Source organism: Centrocercus urophasianus, unplaced genomic scaffold (genome assembly GCF_019232065.1).
Source record: "Centrocercus urophasianus isolate 14NV4802_14NV808 unplaced genomic scaffold, USGS_Curo_1.0 seq_73, whole genome shotgun sequence".
Taxonomy (NCBI): Eukaryota; Metazoa; Chordata; class Aves; order Galliformes; family Phasianidae; genus Centrocercus; species Centrocercus urophasianus.
This window is the reverse complement of record NW_024885344.1, coordinates 1601071-1622360: the sequence shown is the minus strand read 5'-3', so window position 1 is coordinate 1622360 and position 21290 is coordinate 1601071. Positions and strand designations below refer to the sequence as shown.

General features: G+C 48.5%; 1 protein-coding gene across 2 annotated transcripts; it reads right to left on the bottom strand.

Annotated features, from left to right (window-relative positions):
• Window positions 1-9516: 9516 nt before the first annotated feature.
• C1QTNF6 (C1q and TNF related 6) lies at window positions 9517-17925 on the bottom strand. 2 transcript variants are annotated; one of them, XM_042837792.1, is made up of 4 exons: window positions 17807-17925; window positions 14693-14888; window positions 13728-13965; window positions 9517-12569 (listed from the first exon to the last, which is right to left on the bottom strand). In XM_042837792.1, exons 3-4 carry the CDS (start codon window positions 13957-13959, stop codon window positions 12022-12024), a joined length of 780 nt encoding a protein of 259 aa, XP_042693726.1. In that variant the 5' UTR covers window positions 13960-13965; window positions 14693-14888; window positions 17807-17925; the 3' UTR covers window positions 9517-12021. The 2 variants fall into 2 exon arrangements, with proteins under 2 accessions (XP_042693726.1, XP_042693727.1); XM_042837793.1 differs by lacking the exon at window positions 14693-14888.
• Window positions 17926-21290: the final 3365 nt, after the last annotated feature.

Below are 21290 nucleotides of genomic sequence, written 5' to 3'. Positions count from 1 at the left end.
ATGTGTGGCACCTGCTCTCGGCTTCTCCTGAAACAAACTCCTGGCTTTGAGGGCTTTTCTACACCACATCCAGACAGAAGATTCTCCTGATATGGATCATCAGGACACAGCATTTCTCAGAAGCTCTTAGCATGACTGCAGCTACGCTGGTGCTGAAGTCCTGGCTGAAGCAATGACGTGCTCTGTGATTAACTTCTCGGTATCACCAGCTTTGCAGCTGCAATGCAGTATTCATGTTTACCATCATTTTTCTCATTTATCCTTCAGACAAAGAAATCTGCACCTTCCTTCACTTTGGGAAAGAAAGAGCAAAAAGCACACGTTTTATTGCGCGGCTAATCAAGCAAAGAAAATCCCACTGATTTCCTCGCTATTTTGTTTTTGTTTTAATGTGCAAGAATCAGAAACTGATTGATTTTTTCCAAAACTGTGGGGGAAGGAAGAATGGTCTGACTGATCATCTAACAGAAAATACCCATGCATGAATGCATGGACTGCCTTAGTACTGTTTATATCTGTTGGAAACACGTTGAGAATATATTAAAACAACAACTTCATGGAGTAGAAAGAAGGGGCTGTGTCTAGACCCTATCTGATACACAGTTTTCAGGCTTGGTTGCTAAGGACACCGCACTACTGAGACTTGGGCACTTTTAAACTCCTTTACATTGGTGTTCTTAGGAATGGTGCCATTTGCAATTTAAAAAAGCCAAAGAAACCACACCGTCAACGATAAGTGCGAGGTGTTCTAGTGATTGCCTTCCTGTCCTTGTAACGGTGACTGAGGCATGCAAGCTCACCCATAAGCTCAGCTGTGCAGAGTTAAAGCAGCAGGTGAAAGTGCACAGTTGAGGGTTTGGTTAAAGGTGTTGTTTGGGCCAGATCAGTGTGTCAGAAGCAATGTCAGTTTTTTCCAGCTCTCAAGGCTGGGACAGGTTGATCTTTTGCCTCCCTTCTGCTTTCATAAGAGAAATGCAGTGCTGCTGAAACTTCTCATTTTCAGTTGCACGTCTGCTGAGTGACTCTTCAGGGTGGACAGGGGAATACTCTCACTAAATAGAGAGAGAGTGAAGAAGTGTGAAGTGCAAAAGTATGGCATTATTTATTGTCTCGTTAGCTCGTTAGGCTAGACACATCACTTCCCTTTGCTGGCTCTCAGCTGGAGCTGAGGTCCCAAGCTCATTGGGATGCCTTGCTTGTGGTTTAGAAATCATCCAGCTTACCAGGGACAAGCTCGGTGGAGGGCTCTGTAGATCCATCTCAATGTCATGTCCCTGTGATCTTCTTAACTTGAGTGGAGGGAAGGTTGTAGACTCAGCAGGACGCATGGAGATGTGGACAGAGATGGCCCTGATGGCCACCAAATCTCGCTTTCGGCTGGGATATATTGTGAAGATCTCTAGACGCTCTTCAAGTTATTTCTGGTACTTTCCAAATAATGCTCTCTTAACCTTTACTTTGAATTTCCTGCCCTGCACATACAAGCGCTTCTCAAAACTACAACATTGCTCTGTATCTGCTGTTATCTTCCCCTTAAACTTTGGTTCTACTCCGAAAAACGACTGTTAAAATGGCTCTGCAGGGAGCCACTGTTTATTGTACCAGTGATCTTTTTATCAAATTTGTTAACATTACCAGGATGCAAGAGGCTCTGCTTTGTACCAAAATGGCAACCTTGGTGTGGCATTAAAGCATCAAACTGGTTTTGTTCCCCCAGTCTAACATCCCTAGTGACACTTTTGTTATAGACTAGACACTGCCCCCAGGTTAATTGGCATAACCGTGTTTAAGAGGAGTAGCACTTAAGTGATGGAATTTAAGTTCTGGGATCACGTACTTTTGTCCAGCTTTTGTCCCACAGAGAGCAACCTGATAGATCTGCCTGATAATAGCAGAAGACATCAGATATAGAAAGAAATACACAGTGTTCAAGAACAGAAATTCTCTAGTCCTGCAGGCTGTGGAAGAACATGCATAAAAGTAGTAGAAAGCTGAGTTATTTGCAGATGCTCTCACGTGCAGCAAGTCTGAGGCTGTAGGTGGGAGGAAGTGTTCACTTTCCCTCCCTGCTGGTGATGGTCACAGGCCCAGAGAAGAGAAACAAGAATGGGAGGAGAAGCATACTACTTTCAAGCAGTTTCACTCTTAGCCTGGTTGGTCATAAACTCATCTGCATGAACATGAACATGGAGCAGTCATGAGATGCTCTGTCTCATGGCTCTTGGGGACATGGTTTAGTGGTCAATATTGGAAGTAGGTGAATGGCTAGACTAGATGATCTTAGAGGTCTTTTCCAATCTTCTGTGATTCTGTGATTTTACAGAACACCCGTGGGCTCAGTGACCTGAAAGAATGCCAGTACCTATGCCCTTCTCTGAGCACATGGACATACTGTGGGGAGGAGAGCATGTGTTTGAGGCAATGTGACAAATGGCTGCTAAACTAGTATCTACATCTGTGGATGTTCTTAGCCTGGGACACCTGCGATGGAAAGCTTATCAGTGTGAAGCGGAAGGAAGGTGACATACTTATGGGACTCCTGACATATTTATACAGCTCTCACATCCTCTCTCTGTTTCCTTAGCATAAAAAGGGGTCTGAAGGATGTTTCCCAACTTCTTCAAGAACTGAGATTCTCAGGACAGAGGCTAGATCCTGCACAACAAACAGGTGTTCGTTGACCAGGTCTGAAGCAACACTATATACTTATAGTTCCTGAAAGTCATCCTGGCATTAAAAGCTGAAGATGCAAGGCTGAAGCACCTTGTGAACTTGCTTATAGACCTGTACTGAAGGATATCCAGGATATCTGCTCAAGTTATATGATCTAGAGGTGTGTAATGCTGGATTTAGAGACCAGAGTTATACCAAATCTGTACCTAAGCACAATTAGCAAGTGTTCCATTGGCCAATTTACTATCCAGCACCAAAGACTGCTATTGGTCTTGAGGTAGATTATTACCTTGTTAGATGAACAGGCTTGGAAATGCAAAGCCCTGTTTTGTTTAGTAGCTTGTCAAGGTGTTACGTCTCTCTCTATTTAAAGTTGGAAGGCTTTGTGTGCAAGCCTAATAGGAAGAAATAATGGCTTCCAGACATAATAAATTGAGACAAATTCAGAGATTTATTTTACATTCAAAATTGCTTGAGGGCAATATATGATGCTGCAAGGAGATTCTTGGGAATAAACTCTCAGGTGCTCAGATAAGCAGGGCTTTCTCTCATTTCCCTTCCTTCTCTATGGAATTTCTGTTTTCTTCATCTCTCTCTTGCAAAGTGGTTAGAAGGGGATTAATTATATTGTTTATTTTATTTTCAAATAAGTTTGATGATGCCATGCTTATCCAGACTTTTCCTCCCAGAGAGGCTGACGTAAACCATCTCTAGCAGAGCACCTCTGCAGCTTGACAAGACAAGGTGACAGTAAGGTGACACTTAGTTCACAAGGTGAACTAAGAATCTATTATTTTCTAGCTGGGGATGCTGGCTTAGAAAGGTCTTCACGGAATCATAGAATGGCTTGGGTTGGGAGAGCCCATGAAGACTGTCCAGTTCCAACTCTTTGCCATGGGCAGGGCTGCCCCCACCAGCTCAGGCTGCCCAGGGCCCCATCCAACCTGGCCTTGAGCCTCCAGGGATGGGGCACCACAGCTTCTCTGGGCAGCCTCTGCCTGTGCCTCACTGCCCTCTGAGTAGAGAATTTCTTCCTAACACCTAACCTAAATCTCCCTTCTTTTAGTTCAAAGCAATGACCCCTTGTCCTACCACTATCACACCATGTAAAAAGTTGATGCTTTCTTCTTGATGCTGAGACAACTCACCTAATCTTGGTGAACATTTCAAGATCATCACTTGGAGAAACAAAAAAAAGAAGCAGTGTGAAAATGGCTATTTTTTCCCACTGTGGCCTCTGAGAAGCCTGAAGGTTTTGCATGTGAGATAGTATTGTAGAATCACAGAATTATAGAATCATTAAGGTTGAAAAGACCACAAAGGTCATCTAATCCAAGGATTTGTTACCCCATTGACTATATTTGTGCCTATATTTGTAAATGGGATGTGAAGATCTCAGAGAAAATGGAGATTGGTTCCTTGAGAGGAGGTTAAGAGCAGGATGCCTCTTCCCTCCAATTCTGGTTGCTGAGAATGGTATGCACGGACACAAGGGAAAGGCTCTTTAGAATTTTGTTCCAACACGTCATGCAAAAGAAGCAGAAAAGTACACAGAACACTGAAGCAGTTAATAGTTTCACTCTCCTGCTCTCTTCGGCTGAAAAGAGCAGTGACGGCTGTTGCAGCCATCACTGGGCTGGGAGGGCTGCTTTGGGTAGGGTGCTGTGCTGCATGGCTGGGAACAGGCTGGGGAAAAGGCCTTGAGGGGAATGCCCATTACCTGCACCTGTGCACACAGTCACACCGACAAATGCACGTACACAGCTACCGCCAACAGGAGAAACACAGAGGGGATCGAGTGCTTGGCTCCACTCGAATGCTTACCCTGGAAACAGCCCAAGGACAGCATGTGTCCACAGTCACCAGGATCCCATCCCTCAGCCACAGGTGAGACCTGAATTCTAAAGGAAATGTGCACCATAGCTTCTATGTTTCAAGGACAGGAATGCCAATGTAGTTATCTGACCAACCATCAGCAAGTACCCCCCTTTCTTTCTTTGCAAGAAGCAGGTTCTCAGTGCCTGGAGGGAAGCTGGCTGTGGAGAAGGACTGCTCTGAGGCTTTTATTCCCCTTCCGTCTTGGAAACGATGCTGGCAGCCCCATGCAGCAGCTCTCCTCCTTCCCCCTCCCTTGCCTCAGCCCCCATGAGGGGGGAGGAAGAGCGTGGGTGGTGGAAGGAGCTGTGGTCCCCAGATGTGTGAATTGTTGCTGAGAAGAAATAGCGCACCGCGGACAAAAGGCAGAGCAGCTCAGCTGAAGGAGAGCCATTGCGCTGGGTTTGCGTCACTGACCTTTTCCTCTAGCCCTTCTCAGTCCCCACCTGACCCTCCCACTGCTTCCCCTGCACTTTGTACTCAGCCATCTCTCTGCACAGCGCTCCGCAATGGTGATTAAAGCAGGCACGGGAGCTTAGAGAGGGGGAGGAAAGTGGAAAAAAAAAAAAACCACCCTAAAGCAAAAAGAGGGCATTGCAGTGATCATCTCTTCATTTCCTTCGAGTTCACATCGCCCATCCCACCACTGACCCAGCACACCGCAGTCGCTGCCTGCTGCAGACCATTGCAGTGTAAGCACAGTGGTTCTGCCCCTGTTGGCAGCATTATGGATGGGGGAGGAGAAGCAAGCTGTCCTGGGGTCAGGGGAGTGCTTCAGACTGAAGTACATGAACAAATGGAAATATAAAAAAAAAAGCCGGGGGGGGAATAACCTTGAAAATGTGGTGCAACTGCAAAAGTCTACATAAAGTATTCTAGAAACTCAAACAGTGCCACCAACAGAGTAGATCACAGAATCATAGAATGGCTTTGGTTGAAAGGGACTTTCAGAGCAGGTCATTTAGTTCCAACCCCAAATGAAAAGAAGCAGGAGTCAGCATGTGGAGAGGATTTGGGGAGTGTTTTGGACCATGTGTGGAGTGGTGTGTGGGTCCATAACCCAAATGATATGCTTGTTACTACCTGTGGCTGCACAGGCAGGGCTGGGCTTCCATCCTTTCTAGTGATCTGCTCCATTCCACTGCTTCACAAGAAGAATCAAGGACACATGGAAAAAAAAAGTGTGTGTGTGCCAGGGTGGGAAGTGAACGGGAGGGTGCCATGAGCCAACAAAAGCATGTGTGAGCCTCAGGCATCCCATGAAACGTTTACTCATTTTTATAGTTACACCCAAAGATTCCTTTGCTCCTTCTTTCAAAAACCATGTGGATGTGACACTGAGGCACGTGGCTAGTGGGCATGGTAGGGATGGGCTGACAGTTGCACAAGATGATCTTAGTGGTCTTTCCAAACTTAATGATATTATGACTCAATGATTCTCTTTTCCCTCACATCACCACGTTGGACCATGTGTAAAGAAGGCTGGAAAAGGGCAGAAGAACAGAGAGACCCCATCCTTTAAAGGTGCTTGGCCCAAGTCTTGCCCTAGGACATTATTCTGTGAAGCACCCAGAGTGTGTTCAGGGCTTTAGAGCAGGGAACCAGGTTAGTGAAAATTGTGCCTGTGTGATGAGCTTCAGTGAGGCAAGAGACCTGCTGCCCTCCTTCTATTTTGATGGGTGTTTCCCACCCCTGGCTTCTTTGAAGAATTGCAACAGTCCTCAGTGGCAACCTGTGAGGTTTAGACCATTCTCACTCCTCAGAGGTAAGCGGCTGCTTATGTTTTATGGGTTCTGTGGTCGTTGAGGCATATTAACAGCTTTGAGGTTGATGCAGACAAGCCTTGCTTCTTGTAGGCATGGCTGCAAGTAGGTTAGCATGAATCAAAAGCCAACACCGCTCATCCAGTGCTGGGTTTCCAGCCTTGCATGCAGATGGGCAGCCCACTGCCCCTTAAATTTTTGGACCTATCTGCTCTCCATCCTGCTCCCTCCCATCTTAGCCGCTGTGAAAACGCATATGAAAAGGCATGAGATTCTGCAGTAGTTCCCTGGTCATTTGTGAATTGGATGACACAAACTCAAGAGGTTGAACTGGTCTGTGGGTTAAGAAATGGTCAGAAGCCTTATAGTGGGACCTTCTGCCTGTTCCTCACAGTGGTATGTATAACTGAAGAGAGAGATCACAGAGTCTTGTGGGAGTGGAGGAGACATGCATCAATGGGAGCGGTACTTGTACAGAAGAGCCTGGTTCCTCAGCCCCTCTCTACCCACCTTCTGATAGCATCTTCAAAGTGAGCTGGGCTTGCAAAGGGCAATGGTTTCCGTTGGCAGGAAGGCAAGAGATGTCCATATGGGGTTGGTATGTGTGTGTGTACACATGTGTGGGTGTGACAACAGAGCACAGCTCTGAGATGGCCTCTGAAGCCTCGCTTGGCCCAGCGAACGCCCGTTTAACCATTGTGGAAAACTCGCCCACAAGACTGAGGTGTGAATGAAGCTGGTTTGGGAATGAGAGCAGGCTGGAGCTATGTTAGAGAGCCTCCAAAGTGGTACAGAAATCCCCAGTATGCGGCAGATCCTGCGCTGCGGCTGGAAGCTAAGCTGAGGCTCAAGGGGATGCTTGAGACTTTCCCCATGACTCACCCATGGTGCTTGGGGTGCAAGCACTCACACTTGTGTCCATGTGGGCTCCTGCTGCAGAGCTGATGGACTCCTTCTGGGCCTGCCACTCAAGTACTAACTCTATTCCATCCTTTTGGCCTTTCATTCCCCTTTTCTTGCCCTGGTCCTCTCTTACCTTTTTCCACAGTTACCACAGAACAAGAAATGATTGCGTTCTCCTGAGCTAGCTCTGACATGCACTTCCTCTCTCCGTGACAGAACCATCTCCTGCCCTTTACCTCCTCTCTCCTCTGTCCTCCCCCTTCATACCTTCAAGACCACAAACCCACAGGAAACCAGTTTAAAGGGCCAACTTCGTGGAAGATACCTTCATAAGATTTTCATGGGCTCACATCTCAAGCCTGACATACAGAAGAGATTTTTCAATATGAGTGTGGTTAGATAGTGGGACAGGTTGCCCAGAGAAGTCGTGGATGCTCCTTCCCAAGGGAACAGGTGGGTTGGGAAGTTTAGAAACTTGATCAAACGTCATCTGGGAAGATGCCTGTGCCCATGGCACGAGAGTTGGAACTACACGATCTTTAAAGGTTCCCTCCAAACCAAGCCATTCTGTGATTGTACAATTCAATTATATACTTTGCAGAAACAAGAAACAAAGCAATGGAGCTCTTTGCAACAGGGCTTGGAATTCTCTCCTTCAGGGGAGAAGAGAGGTTCCCACCCCATAACATGCTTCTTGCTTCACCTAAGAGAGAGGTGCTGGCCATCACATGGCTCACATGTTGCAAAGCAGCTACCCTGCATGGAGAACACAGCACTGGGGGTGAATGGCACGACTGGAGGTCTTCTACCCTTCAGGGCATGGCTGTATCCACTGATACAGAGATGTCTCCAACTTTAGAACTGTTCTCCCTACAGTACTGCAGGGTCCAGATTGCTTGAGCTGAAGTCTCACCTATGTCAGCTCCCCAGTCAAACCATGGTATGATGGGTGGCATGGGCCTCAGACTCTGCCAATGGTGCACCTATCATAGCCTTGAAGAACTGAGCTGAACAGATTGTTCAGACAGCATTCTTCTCTCCAAGTGGACAGGCTGAAGGACTGAATCGCAGAAAGCTTTTCTAAAAGGTTTGACTGCACATTTCCCCTCCTCCCTTGATCCACGTATTTTCAAGTGCGACAGAAGCACCTCCAATCTACCAGCATCTTACCTCAAGGGGCCAGGAGCATGCACAAGCACAACCCTGGCATTTCCTGAGGATACATTTCTCAGAAGTAAATAAGAAACGATGAAAAAAAGTCTGTCTCAGGTCTGACAAAGTGTCACGTTCACTAGCATACACACAGCCCAAACTCTGGGCCTGACACAGGACCAAAGAGACCTGCAAGGCATATGGTTATGTTTTCCACCCCTTGCCAAATGGAGCATCTGGTACATGTCAAACCACAGCAGAAGCTATTTGAAGATGAATGAATCTCAAAACAGAAGCTCCTATATGGGCATCTGCTCTTGTTTTCTTGCCTATTTCTCTACCTAATCAGGAGTGTTTGTCCAACCAGTTCAAACCCCAAGGACTATTTTACCTCTTCTACCTGTACTGAGACCTCCCATAAGAGTCATCTCCCTCCCTGGGACTCTATCCCTCCTAGATCTTCCATTCAAGACTCCAAATCTTCCCACCCATTAACCCTCAATTTCAACGTTTTCCCCAAGCTTACGTGCAATTGTCACTTGTCTTTTCACCTCTGATCTGAATCTTTGTGTTACGCTCAGGTCTTCCAAAATAGGTGTCCAGATTGAATCTGGAGCCTCACTGTTAAACGTACAGATGTCTAGTCAAAAGTTTAATGTCCCCATTGCCTGCACATCCTGGCTTTTATCTCTTGGCAGAGAAAACAGACACCACAGAGAGAACACACTCTTATGCTTACTATACGCCTGATGGAAGGATGTACCAAAATTGAAACAAGACAAAGAAGCTGATCCCCTCTGGAAAAGTCCAGCCTTGGTCCAGCCTTTCTCAGTAGAATTAGTTAAGTGCTTGAAGATTAATCCTAATTCTTTTCTAATCCTTTTCTTGGGTTATTTTCAAAGCATTCTGCCCTGAATTTGCTTAAACCTATCCCAGGAGAGAGAAGAGAGCTGTCATAACTGAAAGTGTCTGTGAAAGCAACTGTCTTTAAGGAAACAGAAAGGGATTGCCAAGGATTTCCTAATCACAGCTGAATTAGACTTTGTACCTGTTTCTTTCAGAACAACATCTTTTTTATTGCACTGTTTAGCTATAATTGGAGGTAGAATGGATAGACAGGGAAGAAAAAAACAGATCTAAGTGCAAAACAACCAAGGAAAAAAAGTTTAATATCAATGAAATTATATATATATATACACACACAAAGGTTCTCAGAGTTTGTTTCTGTAACATAAAGCACCATTAATTCCACAGTACTTTACAACTCAGCCTATTATACCTTCCAGAAAGCAACCAAAACTGAAAACTTATTTAGCACCAAGGGATTGCCATCTTGTTTAGCACCAAGAAGCCTGTTAAACATATCCTTTGGCCCACCTGTCTTCCTCTACCACCTGCATCAAGCACCATCTGGATGCTCTTGAGTAACACATGAGATCTACCACTGGAATTAAAAAAAACAAACAATCAGAAAAGGAGGAAAATAGAAGCTTGTTTTTGGAGATATTCAGTGTTATTCAGTGCTTGCTTCTCTTCAGGAAGACATGGGGCACTATACACTGTAAATACACAATACCTGGGTTTGCAGCCTGTGGCTTAGGAAGACGGAAAGGGATTCAGACCTGAGCATCACTTACAGCATGCTTCTTCCTTTCTACTGCCTGTAATCCTGTCTCTGAGCAGTTCCATACACTTCTCCTACTAAGGGAGAGGAAGAAGCTCAGTTTCCTTCCATTCCCATGATCTTGTCATCATGTGGTTCCCTGGAAAAGCTTCACCTCGGCGAAACCTTTTTTTTATACACCTTGCATCAGTGACAACGGCGAAGAGGATCAGGGGCCAGAAAGTACCTGAAATTCATTCCAGTCTGCACAGCTTCCTTAGGAGAACAGGGAGGGTAAGTAAGCAGGGCAAGAGAGAAAATGTCCTGCAATTCTCTCAAGCATTTTCAATAGTTAACCTGTGTTCCTGCACCTTTGCCATCCTGGGCTGAGTGTACCTGATCAAGTCCTAATATAATAATTTGATTTGCATCTCCAATGGAGCTCTCTCATAGTCCCAGTACTATAGACATGGCTAACCATGAGACTGTGGAAACATAAGTCAGAAGACTTCATTATCAATGATGGGCAGCAGAGAAATACAGTTTTTCCTGCTTGTCCTGAGACTCAAAAAAGAGACAATTCTTGGCTCTGCTGTTTGTGGCAGCATCACAACACATGGAAGTGATTTTCCCAAAGTGCTGAGTCAACCTCACATCCCCAGAGGGATGTGAATGAGGCCAGTGTGAAGCCAGTATAAATGGTACCCTAATATCCTACCACTGGCATCGTTTCCCACTGCAACATCTCTGACCTGACAAGGAGAGCAAGGATTTGTTTTAGTCATACGTTTTTCTCAGTTGCTCTAATGAGATTGCCAGAAAAAGGCACACAACACATGCTTTTAATATGGGTCGAGTTGCTTAAGTCTTGCTTCCTGTCACACTGCTGTTTTGCCTCTAGTTTTTTTCCATCACACGAGCAAAGAGATGCCAACTCATCCAGGGCTGGAAACTGTGGTTTAACTGCAATTGGCCTTGCAACCTACAGCTCCCTAGAGCTCATGTTGTGAAACAGCAGTCTCTCAACACCAATGTGAGAGAACCACCTTCAGGAAGAATGACATAATAGCATGCAGGAGCCAGGGCCATGCCATTGGTACCAAGGTGCATCTCTGTCACAGAGGTGAGCAGAATCAAGTTCACCAAAATGCACTTGGGAAAGGGAAAGCCCTTTCTGGACTGGGCTGGCTTCCCACAGCTGGGGAACCGAGACCAAGTGGCACCCCAGCAGGTTTGGGAGAATGGTTTGTAGGGTTGTCTCTCGTCCTGTGCTTGTGGTTTAATGGGAACAGAGTGGTGGGTTCTACTCATTCAACAGCAGATATCTCTGAATTATTTGGCTGAATGTCCAGCCTGGTACCTCCCAGAAGAGCTAGAGCTGGCACAGTGAAGGACTGTCCCCCTATGCCACAATTTTACAGCCAGCTTGGGGAAGGACCACAGGATCCATAGACATCACAATGGTGTTTATGGAAAGCCAATGATGTAACAGAAAGGCCAACAGACCTTTTTTTGGAAAGACAGTATCATCTCCCACCACTCCTACCTCTTTCTCTGCTCTAAAGAAGGCCAGTAGAACCCAGTCCACTCTCAAAGATACAGGTGTGAGTGCTGGCATTAGGGCCACGTTGCAGGGACAGAAAGAAGCCAGCATGCACCTGGGCAACAAGGAATTTCCAGACCTTTCTATGGGAGTCCTTTGTGTAAGAAATCTCAAGGAAGGACACATCTCCAGGAACAACATCTTAGTTTTCCTCCCACTTTAGGACCCTACAAGACAGCCACATCCTGCTCATGGATTTAGAACAAGCCAATCACTTAAGCTAGGTCATGAGGTGAGGTATGAGAGATGATAGTGTCATGCTGTAAATGCACAGCTATAGGCCTGGCTGCTAGAGAGCGTGAGATGGGAGTAAGAGCAGCAAGTTTCACACTCAATGCCTGAGACTTCACAGGCCCATTTCTAAGAGATTTGCAGTGGTTACGGGCAATAAAAGAGAGGGAGAGAGAGAGGAAGAAGGCCAGAGAGGCTTTGGAAGGGAGAAGAGACAGTTAATCAAGGCTTGGCTTGACCAGATACCCACTGAAGGTGATGTACACATCAACATCATCACTGTAAATGGCATTCTCTCGCTCCCGCTTGTAAAGCCTCACCCAGATCTCATCATTTTCCTGAAGATCCAGCATGAGGCTCTGGCTCTGCATGATGCTGCGGTCACTCGGCTGGGCATACAAGATGACTGTCTCTTCTTCGTTGCGCATGATGTGCATGTAGGTCTCCTTGAAGTTCCAGGTGTGGACGTTCAGGCTGAAATAGTAAAGGCCAGCTACAGAGCAGTAGAACTTGCCATTGAACATGTCAAAGTGACTGTAGAGGTTGACAAAGACGGTGTCAAAGATCAAGACCTGGAAGCCCTCGCTGCTGTGCAGTGCTTTCCTGCGGCCAACAGAGAATGCAGCATACTGGTGCTTGCAGGGATCACCTGCTGTGCCCATCTGTCCTTTGCTCCCTTTCTGGCCCTGGGCACCCCGCTCTCCACGTGGCCCTTCTTTGCCCCACTTCCCTGGCATCCCAGGCTCTCCTCGATCTCCTTTCTCTCCTACAAGATGAAGCAGAGAACACAATCCCTGTGTGATATCAGAGGGAGAGATGTAAGAAGTGGTGAGAAAACCCAGTGAGGAGACAGAGGATTGCTACAGGACTGAGGAATCACAGAAGAAGGAACACTCTTTGATGCTCACAATATTGAGCTTTATGGAAAAGGAGCCAACAGAGCTATGGATGTGACTGGGGTCTTTTTTCTTTCTAACCTTCTGTTCATTGCCTGGTATGGCTTTGCTGGAAGCACTAGGGTCTACTTCTAGGAGACTCCAGAGCAAGATGGAGAACAACAGTGCAAAGTACTGCTCTTGGCCTCTTCTTCATTCTCCACACTCCCTTACCCGCACTGTTGTCTCTGCCCTCCTACAGACATCTTCCAGGACCCAGTTATCCACATACTGCTCTTGCTACAGGCTGGAAAAGTAGTTATGGTCAATAAAAAGAGAGAGAGAGAGAGAGAGAGAAAGAAGGCCAGAGAGGCTTTGGAAGGGAGGAGAGACAATTAGTCAAGGCTTGGCTTGACCAGATACCTGCTGAAGGTGATGTACACATCAACATCATCACTATAAATGGCATTCTCCTGCTCCCGCTTGTAGAGCCTCACCCAGACCTCATCATTTTCCTGAAGATCCAGCATGAGGCTCTGGCTCTGCAGCATCTGGCTCACGATGCTGCTGTCACTGGTTTGGGCATACAAGATGACTGCATACAAGATGACTGTGGAGAAGTGCTAGCATATGTAAGAGAATATGACTAGAGAGGAAGAAGGAGTGAGGTTGAAGAGACAGTGTCCAAACTCAACTGGTCAGTGGGAAAAGATCCAAGCTGAATTTTATGAGTGATGCAGTGTAGGTTAGAGGGCTGGTACTTTGACAATATCAATATAATTTGGGCATCCTCTGTAATTAATACTGTAGCTTTACCCTGTTGGTAAAGTGTTCCTCCTTCCAAAGTGGTGTTGGTGTGTTGCTTGTCACAGGTTTGGGCAGACATAAAAACATCGAGAAGAGCACCAGAACTCACTTTTTGTGTATAGAGAAAGTGAAGGTCAGAGCAGCATCCAGCAGAATTTCTAGCCTCCCAGATTTAAGCTTTGTTTCCCCATGTGTGCTAGGTTAACTGGTCTTGGCACTTTGGGGCCAAGATGAGCACTCACCCTTCAGTATAGTGATATTGATATAGGGACGGATCTCTGGCATTGGGTAGGGCAGATGGTGGTGGCTTGAAGTCGGTGGTGGGGCATCTGCAGAAGAGTCTGGTGGGTCACAGCAGCGCCTGCAAGCACCAGGGGCAGGTTCTGTGAGCTGGAGTTCATCAGTGGGTGCCCCAAGCACAACAAGAGGAAGAAGGAGGAAGGCCAGGGGTGTGCGTAGGTAAATTATGTCCATGGTGACCTGGGAAGATATGAAAAAGTGCCAGAGTTAAGCATAAGAAGGGAAGGACATGGGGGATAGAGCAGAGATCACCAAGAAACAATAAATCTTGGTGGCTGGAGCCAGTGATGGGACAGAATGGCACTGTCCTGTGAGGGAGATACATGCTTGGTGTCTCTAGAGACTCAAGGCTGTAATCTGTGTAGCAAGCACATGGCCCCAGGAGGATGCCCCACACCCTTCAGCCTAGACCAACAGAGATTGGCTGCTAGCCCTGATGGAAGGCTTGAGCCTCAAAGCCTGTCACTAGGCAAACCACTGGAGCCAGTCATCCCAGCTGGCAAACCACTGGAGCCACTCAAAGCTGCCAGGCTGGGATAGAGAAAGAAGGTGCAGAAAACCACACAGCTCCTTCAGCAAAAGCACACTCCAATAGGATGCTGAATCTGTGAGGACAGCTGTGAAAAACTTGTCCAGACCTCCAGTCAGTAGCTGTCAGCTATTCACAAAGTTAACTCAATATCCCAGCAGGAGTCAGACCCACGTTTCCCTGCAGAGAGACTTCACTCCAGACTCTCTTTTCTCTAACACCATATCTCATTCCACTGTGTTCCTTGGCCCCCCACCACAGAATCATAGAATTATTTGAGTTGGAAGAAACTCTTAAAAGTCATCTGATCCAACTCCCCTGCAGTGAATAGGGACACCCACAGGCAGATAAAGGTGCTCAGAGTCTCTCCAGACTGACCTTGAATGCCTACAGGGACAGGACATCCACCACCTCTCTGGGAAGTGCTTTCCTGAGATCTTCCAATTCCTGTCCCAGTGCTCAGTAGCGTCTCAGCTCCTCGCTTCCCTTCTGTCACAGGAGGAGAGCAAAACCCCAGCACCTCACCTGAAGGGATGACTGACTCTTGCAAAAGGTCTGGAGTAGAGTTGCTGCACTGGAGAGAGAGCAAGCAGAGCAGAGCAAGCAGCTTTCAGACAAGTGTGTATGCAAAAGACAGACATGCAAGCATGCTCAGACACTCCCCACTCTGCTGCTGCCCACCCTGCTTCTGCCCACACCCCAGTGCAGCTCACTCTGGGTGCCGAAGCCTTCCTGCTGTGCTCTCCAGCCCCCCTGCTTGCTGGCTGTCCTCTGCCTGTAAAGCCAGCCTCGGGACCCATGGCTTTAAGAGCCTGCGCTTGGCAGTGGCTTTTGAGTGCTGGCAGGGTGCATGGTCTGGGATTGGACCTGCTCCCTCCCCTCTCCTCCCCCTCCTTTTCCCTCCCTGGCTTTGGGCACATTGCAGACTGACTTGGGTAGCAGTGCCTCTTAACCCTTTCCTAGGTGGTTCGTTTCCCTTTTTTTCCTCCCCTGCCTTTTGTCTTCTGGAATGGATTGCACTCCCTGAAAAGGGTGGGTAAGGCAGAAGGGGAGCATCTCACACCAAGCATCTTGGGGTGCGATGGTGCAGGATTCTTCCCTGTCTGCCAAACCTCTATGTTAGCCCTCCTCAGCCCTTTACCTGACAGCCCACGCTTTCTCCCAAACTTCATCTTTCATTCTCTTCTGCATGGTTCCTCTTTGCGCATCACCGCAGTTTCTCACCCCAGTCATGCTTTTTCTAGCAGGCTCATTTGCCAACTGGGAGAGGCACCGTCTTTTTTCCTCTCTGGTCATCCTTCCCCAGGCAGAGCCCCAAGTCTCACACTTGGGCACGTGTCACAGAAAGGTCACATCCTGGGCAGAGAGGTTTGCGTGGCAGGGGTGTGCCGGCGCCAAGCTCAGCTCTGTTGCCGCTTGCCAAAGCTGAGGCTCTGCAGCAGATCGTGGTAGTGGTCTCTGCCCCAGCCTGGTGCCAAGTGATCTCCCTGTGCCCTTTGGGTGAGAGCTGTGTGGCTGCACTGGAAGTTTGGAGGGAGGAAGACTTTAGGGTTCCTATGCTGTGGCAAAGGTGGATTTAAGATTTTATACCCTATAAGAGTGCATATATGTGGCAGGAGGAAGGATGGGCAGTAATCCTTTCTGCAGGGGCCCAAAGTGGCAAGTCAGCGCTGTACATTTGCCAAGGGAATCTGGAGAAAACTCCCACATTTCTGCAGGGAAAAGGGTTTTGTGCGTGTCTACGTGTTCTTGGATATTTGTTTTTGGTTTTGTTTTACTTCTCCCAGTTATGCGGTTTGGGAATGGGAGGCCCTCGCTTCCCAGAGAGTGGCTGGCGCTTGGCAGGACCCCAGCACCATTGGAGGAGCAAACGGAAAAGTCTGGGAAAATATGTGCTGTGAACTGGGGGGATGGGAAGGAGGGGGCTGGGAGGGCTGGAGATACTCTTGGGCTGTCTGTCAGCCTGCAACTTAATGAGCACAGAGCAAACAAACGTCCATCCATGACCAGAGGAGCCCCACGGCACTCACTGCCCTGTTCATGAGCTCCCAGGATGGAGTCACTCCCCTCTCTCTCAGATTTCCCCGCCTGCCTCGTTTCCAAGCATGACTTGGAAATGACACTCCCCCTTTTTGCAGCTCCCTGCTTCACCTCTGCCTTATCTCTGCCTTTCCAACAGAGCAGGCAGAAGGAAGGTGTTTGCCCCCATTTCCCTCCCACCTCTCCATCTGCACATTGATTTGCTCTCAAACTAGCAAATGTTCTTCATGGAGAATCACAGAATTATAGAATGGCTTGGGTTGGAAGGGACCTTAAAGATCATCTAGTTCCTACCTGAGCACCCTGTTGGAAAGGCCCCTGCCATGTTCTTGTCTGTGAGCAGGACTTTCTACCTAATGTCTTTTCAAAACTGAACTGAGACACTCAAGGAGCCAGCAAACAAAGACAAGGGGAAATGGTTTTGTACTAAAAGAGGGAACATTTAGATTGTGTGTAAGGAAGAAGTTGTTTACAGTAAGGGGTAGTGAAGCACTGGGACAGGTTGGCCAGAGAGGTGATGGATGTCCCATCCTTGAAGACATCCGAGGTCAGGCTGGAGGGGCTCTGAACACCCTGATCAAGCTGTGGGTGTTCCTATTCATTGCAGGGGAATTGGACTAGATGACCTTTAAGGATCCCTTAGAACTCAATTCTGATTCCAAGACTTGCTCTGGTAGTATCACCCTACTAGGCAGCAGTTAATGCCAATAAAAACACCTTTGTCAGGGCAATATTGCACTTCTCTCTGAAAGCAGTGGGCTGCACCACCACTGTTTTGCTGGTGCAGACACTTTTCCAAGAGGTTCTGGCTCGTGTGGCTAAGTGCTCCAGTGTATGGGTTTTGAGAGCACTCTCCTCTGTCCACATGCCAGGCACACTGCTGAGCGTAGCCCAACCTGCAGGCACCATGTGTGTGTGCTCAGCTGTCCTCCAGCTCTCTCCTCACACACTGCCTTGGAGGCAGCCCAGGGAAGCTCTGGCCAGATTGGACAACAGCAACCCTTGCTCAAAAGCAGCTGCTTCCTCCTCCTGCATTTCCTCCCTTCTCCTGCAACCTTCTCCACAAAGGACAGGGCAGGGGGTAAGCCTGGCCCTCCCTCAGCCACTCCCCACATCCTATTAACCCTATCTGCCACAAGCACCGAAGGAAGGAAGCTCCTTGCTGTTTACTCCCCTTCCCACCCCCTGTGTACAGCTCAGCTCCTCCTGCACATGGACCCCCTGCCCTGCTGCCCACGCACACATCTACCCACAAACACTACCGTGCATCTCTTCCATCTGTCAACCCTCTGGAGAAAAGGCATTGTCAGCATCAAGAGGCAGAGGAGCAGCCCCTTCTATTCTCCTTCTAGGCTGCTTCCCCTGGAGAAGGGCAGTTTTCCCCTTCCCCATCTCTCTTCCCTGCTCCCCTAGAGCAGCACAAGCAGGAAGGGGAAGCAGAACAGCTCTTACCTCTGTGCCCTTCCGCAGAGGAGTCCCGCGTTGGGTTTGGTGTATCCTCAGCTGCTCCTGGTTAGCAGTGCAGGGAGGAAGGGAGCGAGGGAGGGAAGGATGGAAGGAGGGAGGGAGGGAGAGCTGGCGGGGCCCAGCTGACTCCAGCCAGATGCTCGCCAAGTGCTCTTATGTAATTATCGTCCTTTCCATCCTGCCTCGGAGGCCTTGGTGAGTGCCTCCCCCCCACGCTGCCCCGTGTCAGGCTTGGCTCGCGCTCCCTCCCTCCTTCCTTCCACCCGCCTCACGCTTTGCTCAGCAAAACAGCTGATCCTTTCTGGAAGCAAAGTTCCTGCTCCTGGCTACTGCCTCTGCTGCCCTTAGGAAGGGAGAGCACATGCTCCAAGAGCACGGGACCAGTGAGCAGCGTGGCTCTGTGCTCAGCTCCTCTCCACCACTGCTCAACTCCGGTGGTGGCCCTCGTATTGATCCCAGAAAGAAACGTTGTGCTGACTCTTCCTCCATTATCCGTCTCATTTTCCAAAAGTGGAGAGTGAGGCACAGACAGAGGTGGGATGTTCAGATGGGGAGGAGAAACTTGCAGTACAGAGGGATAATCATAGAATCATGGAACGGCCTGGGTTGAAAAGGACCACAATGATCATCTAGTTTCAACCCTCTGCTGTGTGCAGGGTCGCCAACCAGCAGACCAGGCTGCCCAGAGCCACATCCAGCCTGGCCTTGAATACCTCCAGGGATGGGGCATCCACAACCTCCTTGGGCAACCTGTTCCAGTGCGTCACCACCCTCTGTGTGAAAAACTTCCTCCTGAAATCTAACCTAAACCTCCCCTGTCTTGCTTTAAAACTATTCCCCCTTGTCCTATCACTGGTAACAGAGGTAACAGTGAGTTTCCATGCTGCAGTGCTTTGGGGTGCTCTCGAGTCACCCCACAACACCAGCGTGCCCTCTGTGTTCTCTGGATCCCTGATCATCGCAGGCCTAACTGCAGAGCGGGATGGGAAAACAAACCTTGCCCAGCCTGCGGGCTTGTGCATCAGCCAATCCCTGCTCACCAGGAGCACTGCCTCTGCGTGAAACCCTTTGGCAGGGATGGCTGAGGATGTGCAGGCTTGCTAGAAGCTATCTGCGTGGCTGCATTTCACTCATAGCTGCTGCTCAAGCAGGGCCTGGCTCAGAAAGCAATGACACGTTCCTTGGCCTTACGCAGGCAGCCGCAGCGTGTGAGGGCACTTCTGCCAGCAGCGATTCCTGCTGGGGCTGCTCTGTCAGCGTGGCGGCCTGGGCTTCCTCACACAGACATCAAGGCCTGCCAAAGCTGCTGCACTGTCTTTTTTTTTTTTGTGTGTGTGTGTGTGCTGTTTAAATGCCACGTGGCTGAGGAGCAGCTAGGAGAGCTGTTCACTTGCAACTTGTTTTCTTCTGTCACTCCTCCTTAGGAGCCCTCCTGCCTAAGATGGGTGTGGAACCAGCCTGATGCCAGAGGTCTGAAGCTGTTTCCACCATTGCTTAGTGGCCATGTCCTGTACTGGTCCTAAACCTGGTCAGCAGAGTCCTGCCATGTTCTCTGGTAATTTGGTCCATCACAAGACTGTGAGTCAACAGTGTTCCCTTATGGCCAAGAAAGCCAATTCTATCGTGGGGTACATTTAGAAAGAGCATAAATGAAGGGGATCCTCTCCTGCTTCTCTGCCCTGCTGAGGCCAAATCTGGAGTGTTGTGTCCAGTTCTGGGCTCCCCACATGAAGAAAGACAGGGAACTTCTAGAGAGAGCCCAATGGAGGGCCACCAAGGTGATGAAGGGCCTGGGAAAGGCTGAGAGCCGTGGGAAGACGAAGCTGAGAGGGAGTCATATCAATGCTTATAAATATCTAATGGTGGGAGTCTGCTTCTCTGGAGATATTCAGGACCTGCCTGGATGTTTTCCTGGGTAACCTGCTGTAGGGAACCTGCTTTAGCAGGGGGATTGGACTAGATCATAGAATCACAGAACCATTAAGGCTGGAAAAGACCTTTATGATCACCTAGCCAACCTGTCAGCCCATGCCCACCATGCCCACTGACAATGTCCCTCAGTGCCACATCCACATGGTTCTGGAACACCTCCAGGGAACTCCACCAACTCCCTGGGCAGATGATCTCCAGAGGTTCCTTCCAACCCTACCATTCTGTGATTCTGTGATTACTTCAGCCTCCAGGCAGAGGGCAAGGGCACAGGCTTCTTAACACAGCAATGCAGCAAAGCACCATGTTTTTTCAGTAACAGGTCTCTGGGGGGCTCAGCTTGGGGACCCAGGACTGTGTGTCCCCAAAAGACACACGGAAAGTGTCTGGGGATAACATCCCAGTGAGTGGCAGCAGGTTTGGGTGCTGGTCTCTCCTCGGCCAGCTGGAAGAGCCATGAGAGGGCACAGATGAAATGTCTGTGTTGTGCACACACTACACATGAGTCAAGGCATATATATTTCATCTCTGCATGTCCTCTTTTGTCATGTTAGAGAGGGACATGCCACAGCTGGCTGCGCTGACATCCCAGTGTGTGTGTTTGTGCATGACACACTGAGTGAGAGATCTGAGTGAGCTGGCTGTGTGCTGCGTGACGTTTGCATATTTTATGCTTGGGAAGGCAAAGCACACCAAGTTTTCATGAGCAAATATTTGCATATTTTCCACTCGTTCAAGCAGATAAAGCATTTTGGTTCTCTGTTGCATCCTCAAGAGATGCAGAAGCGTCTTCTTTTCACGGGTATTTCATTTCTTGATCTCCCTGGCTCCCCTATTTCCCCTATAACAACTGGTTAACTGCTTCCTGACCCCTCTCCACACTCCCTTGTTCCAGAGTCCTGTGTAGCAGCTGAAGCAGAAAGTGGACACTACTGTGCTTGCCTGAGCTGAGCCGAGCCACTGCATTACCCTGCTGATTATAAATACACTGGCTCCCTAACAACAGCTTCCAATTACGTTAAAGTGTGGGCTGCACTGGTAACAAACTGGAAACTCACCCCCTTGCCTTGCTGCAGGACTTCTTCCCCTTAGCACCCTGCCTTTTCTGTTAATGGGTCCAAAGCTGCCCTGTGCCTCAGTTAGGATTGCAAAATTGTGCTTGGGCATGCATTCATCCAAATTTTGTCTCATACACTCACAGATAATGCATGGATTAAAGCACCCACAGACGTGAATATATATGCACGCATTCACACATACCCACACGTGCAGCCACGTTAATACTCGTTTGCATGCACGCAAACACATCGCATGCATATGCCTCTCAGTATCTGCTCTCTGACGTGTGCACACGAGCTCTCAGCAGGGTGGGCTCCCTGCAGCTCGTACACCCTTCTCTGTGATCAAACATTTGCTGGGAGAGGCATTGCACAACACTGCTGAAATCACTGCGGCCCTTTCTAGTCCTGCAGCTCCAATCTCTACGTGATGAGAATAAAAACCTTTGTGCGGCACAGTGCTTGTTGGAGCCCTTATCTCC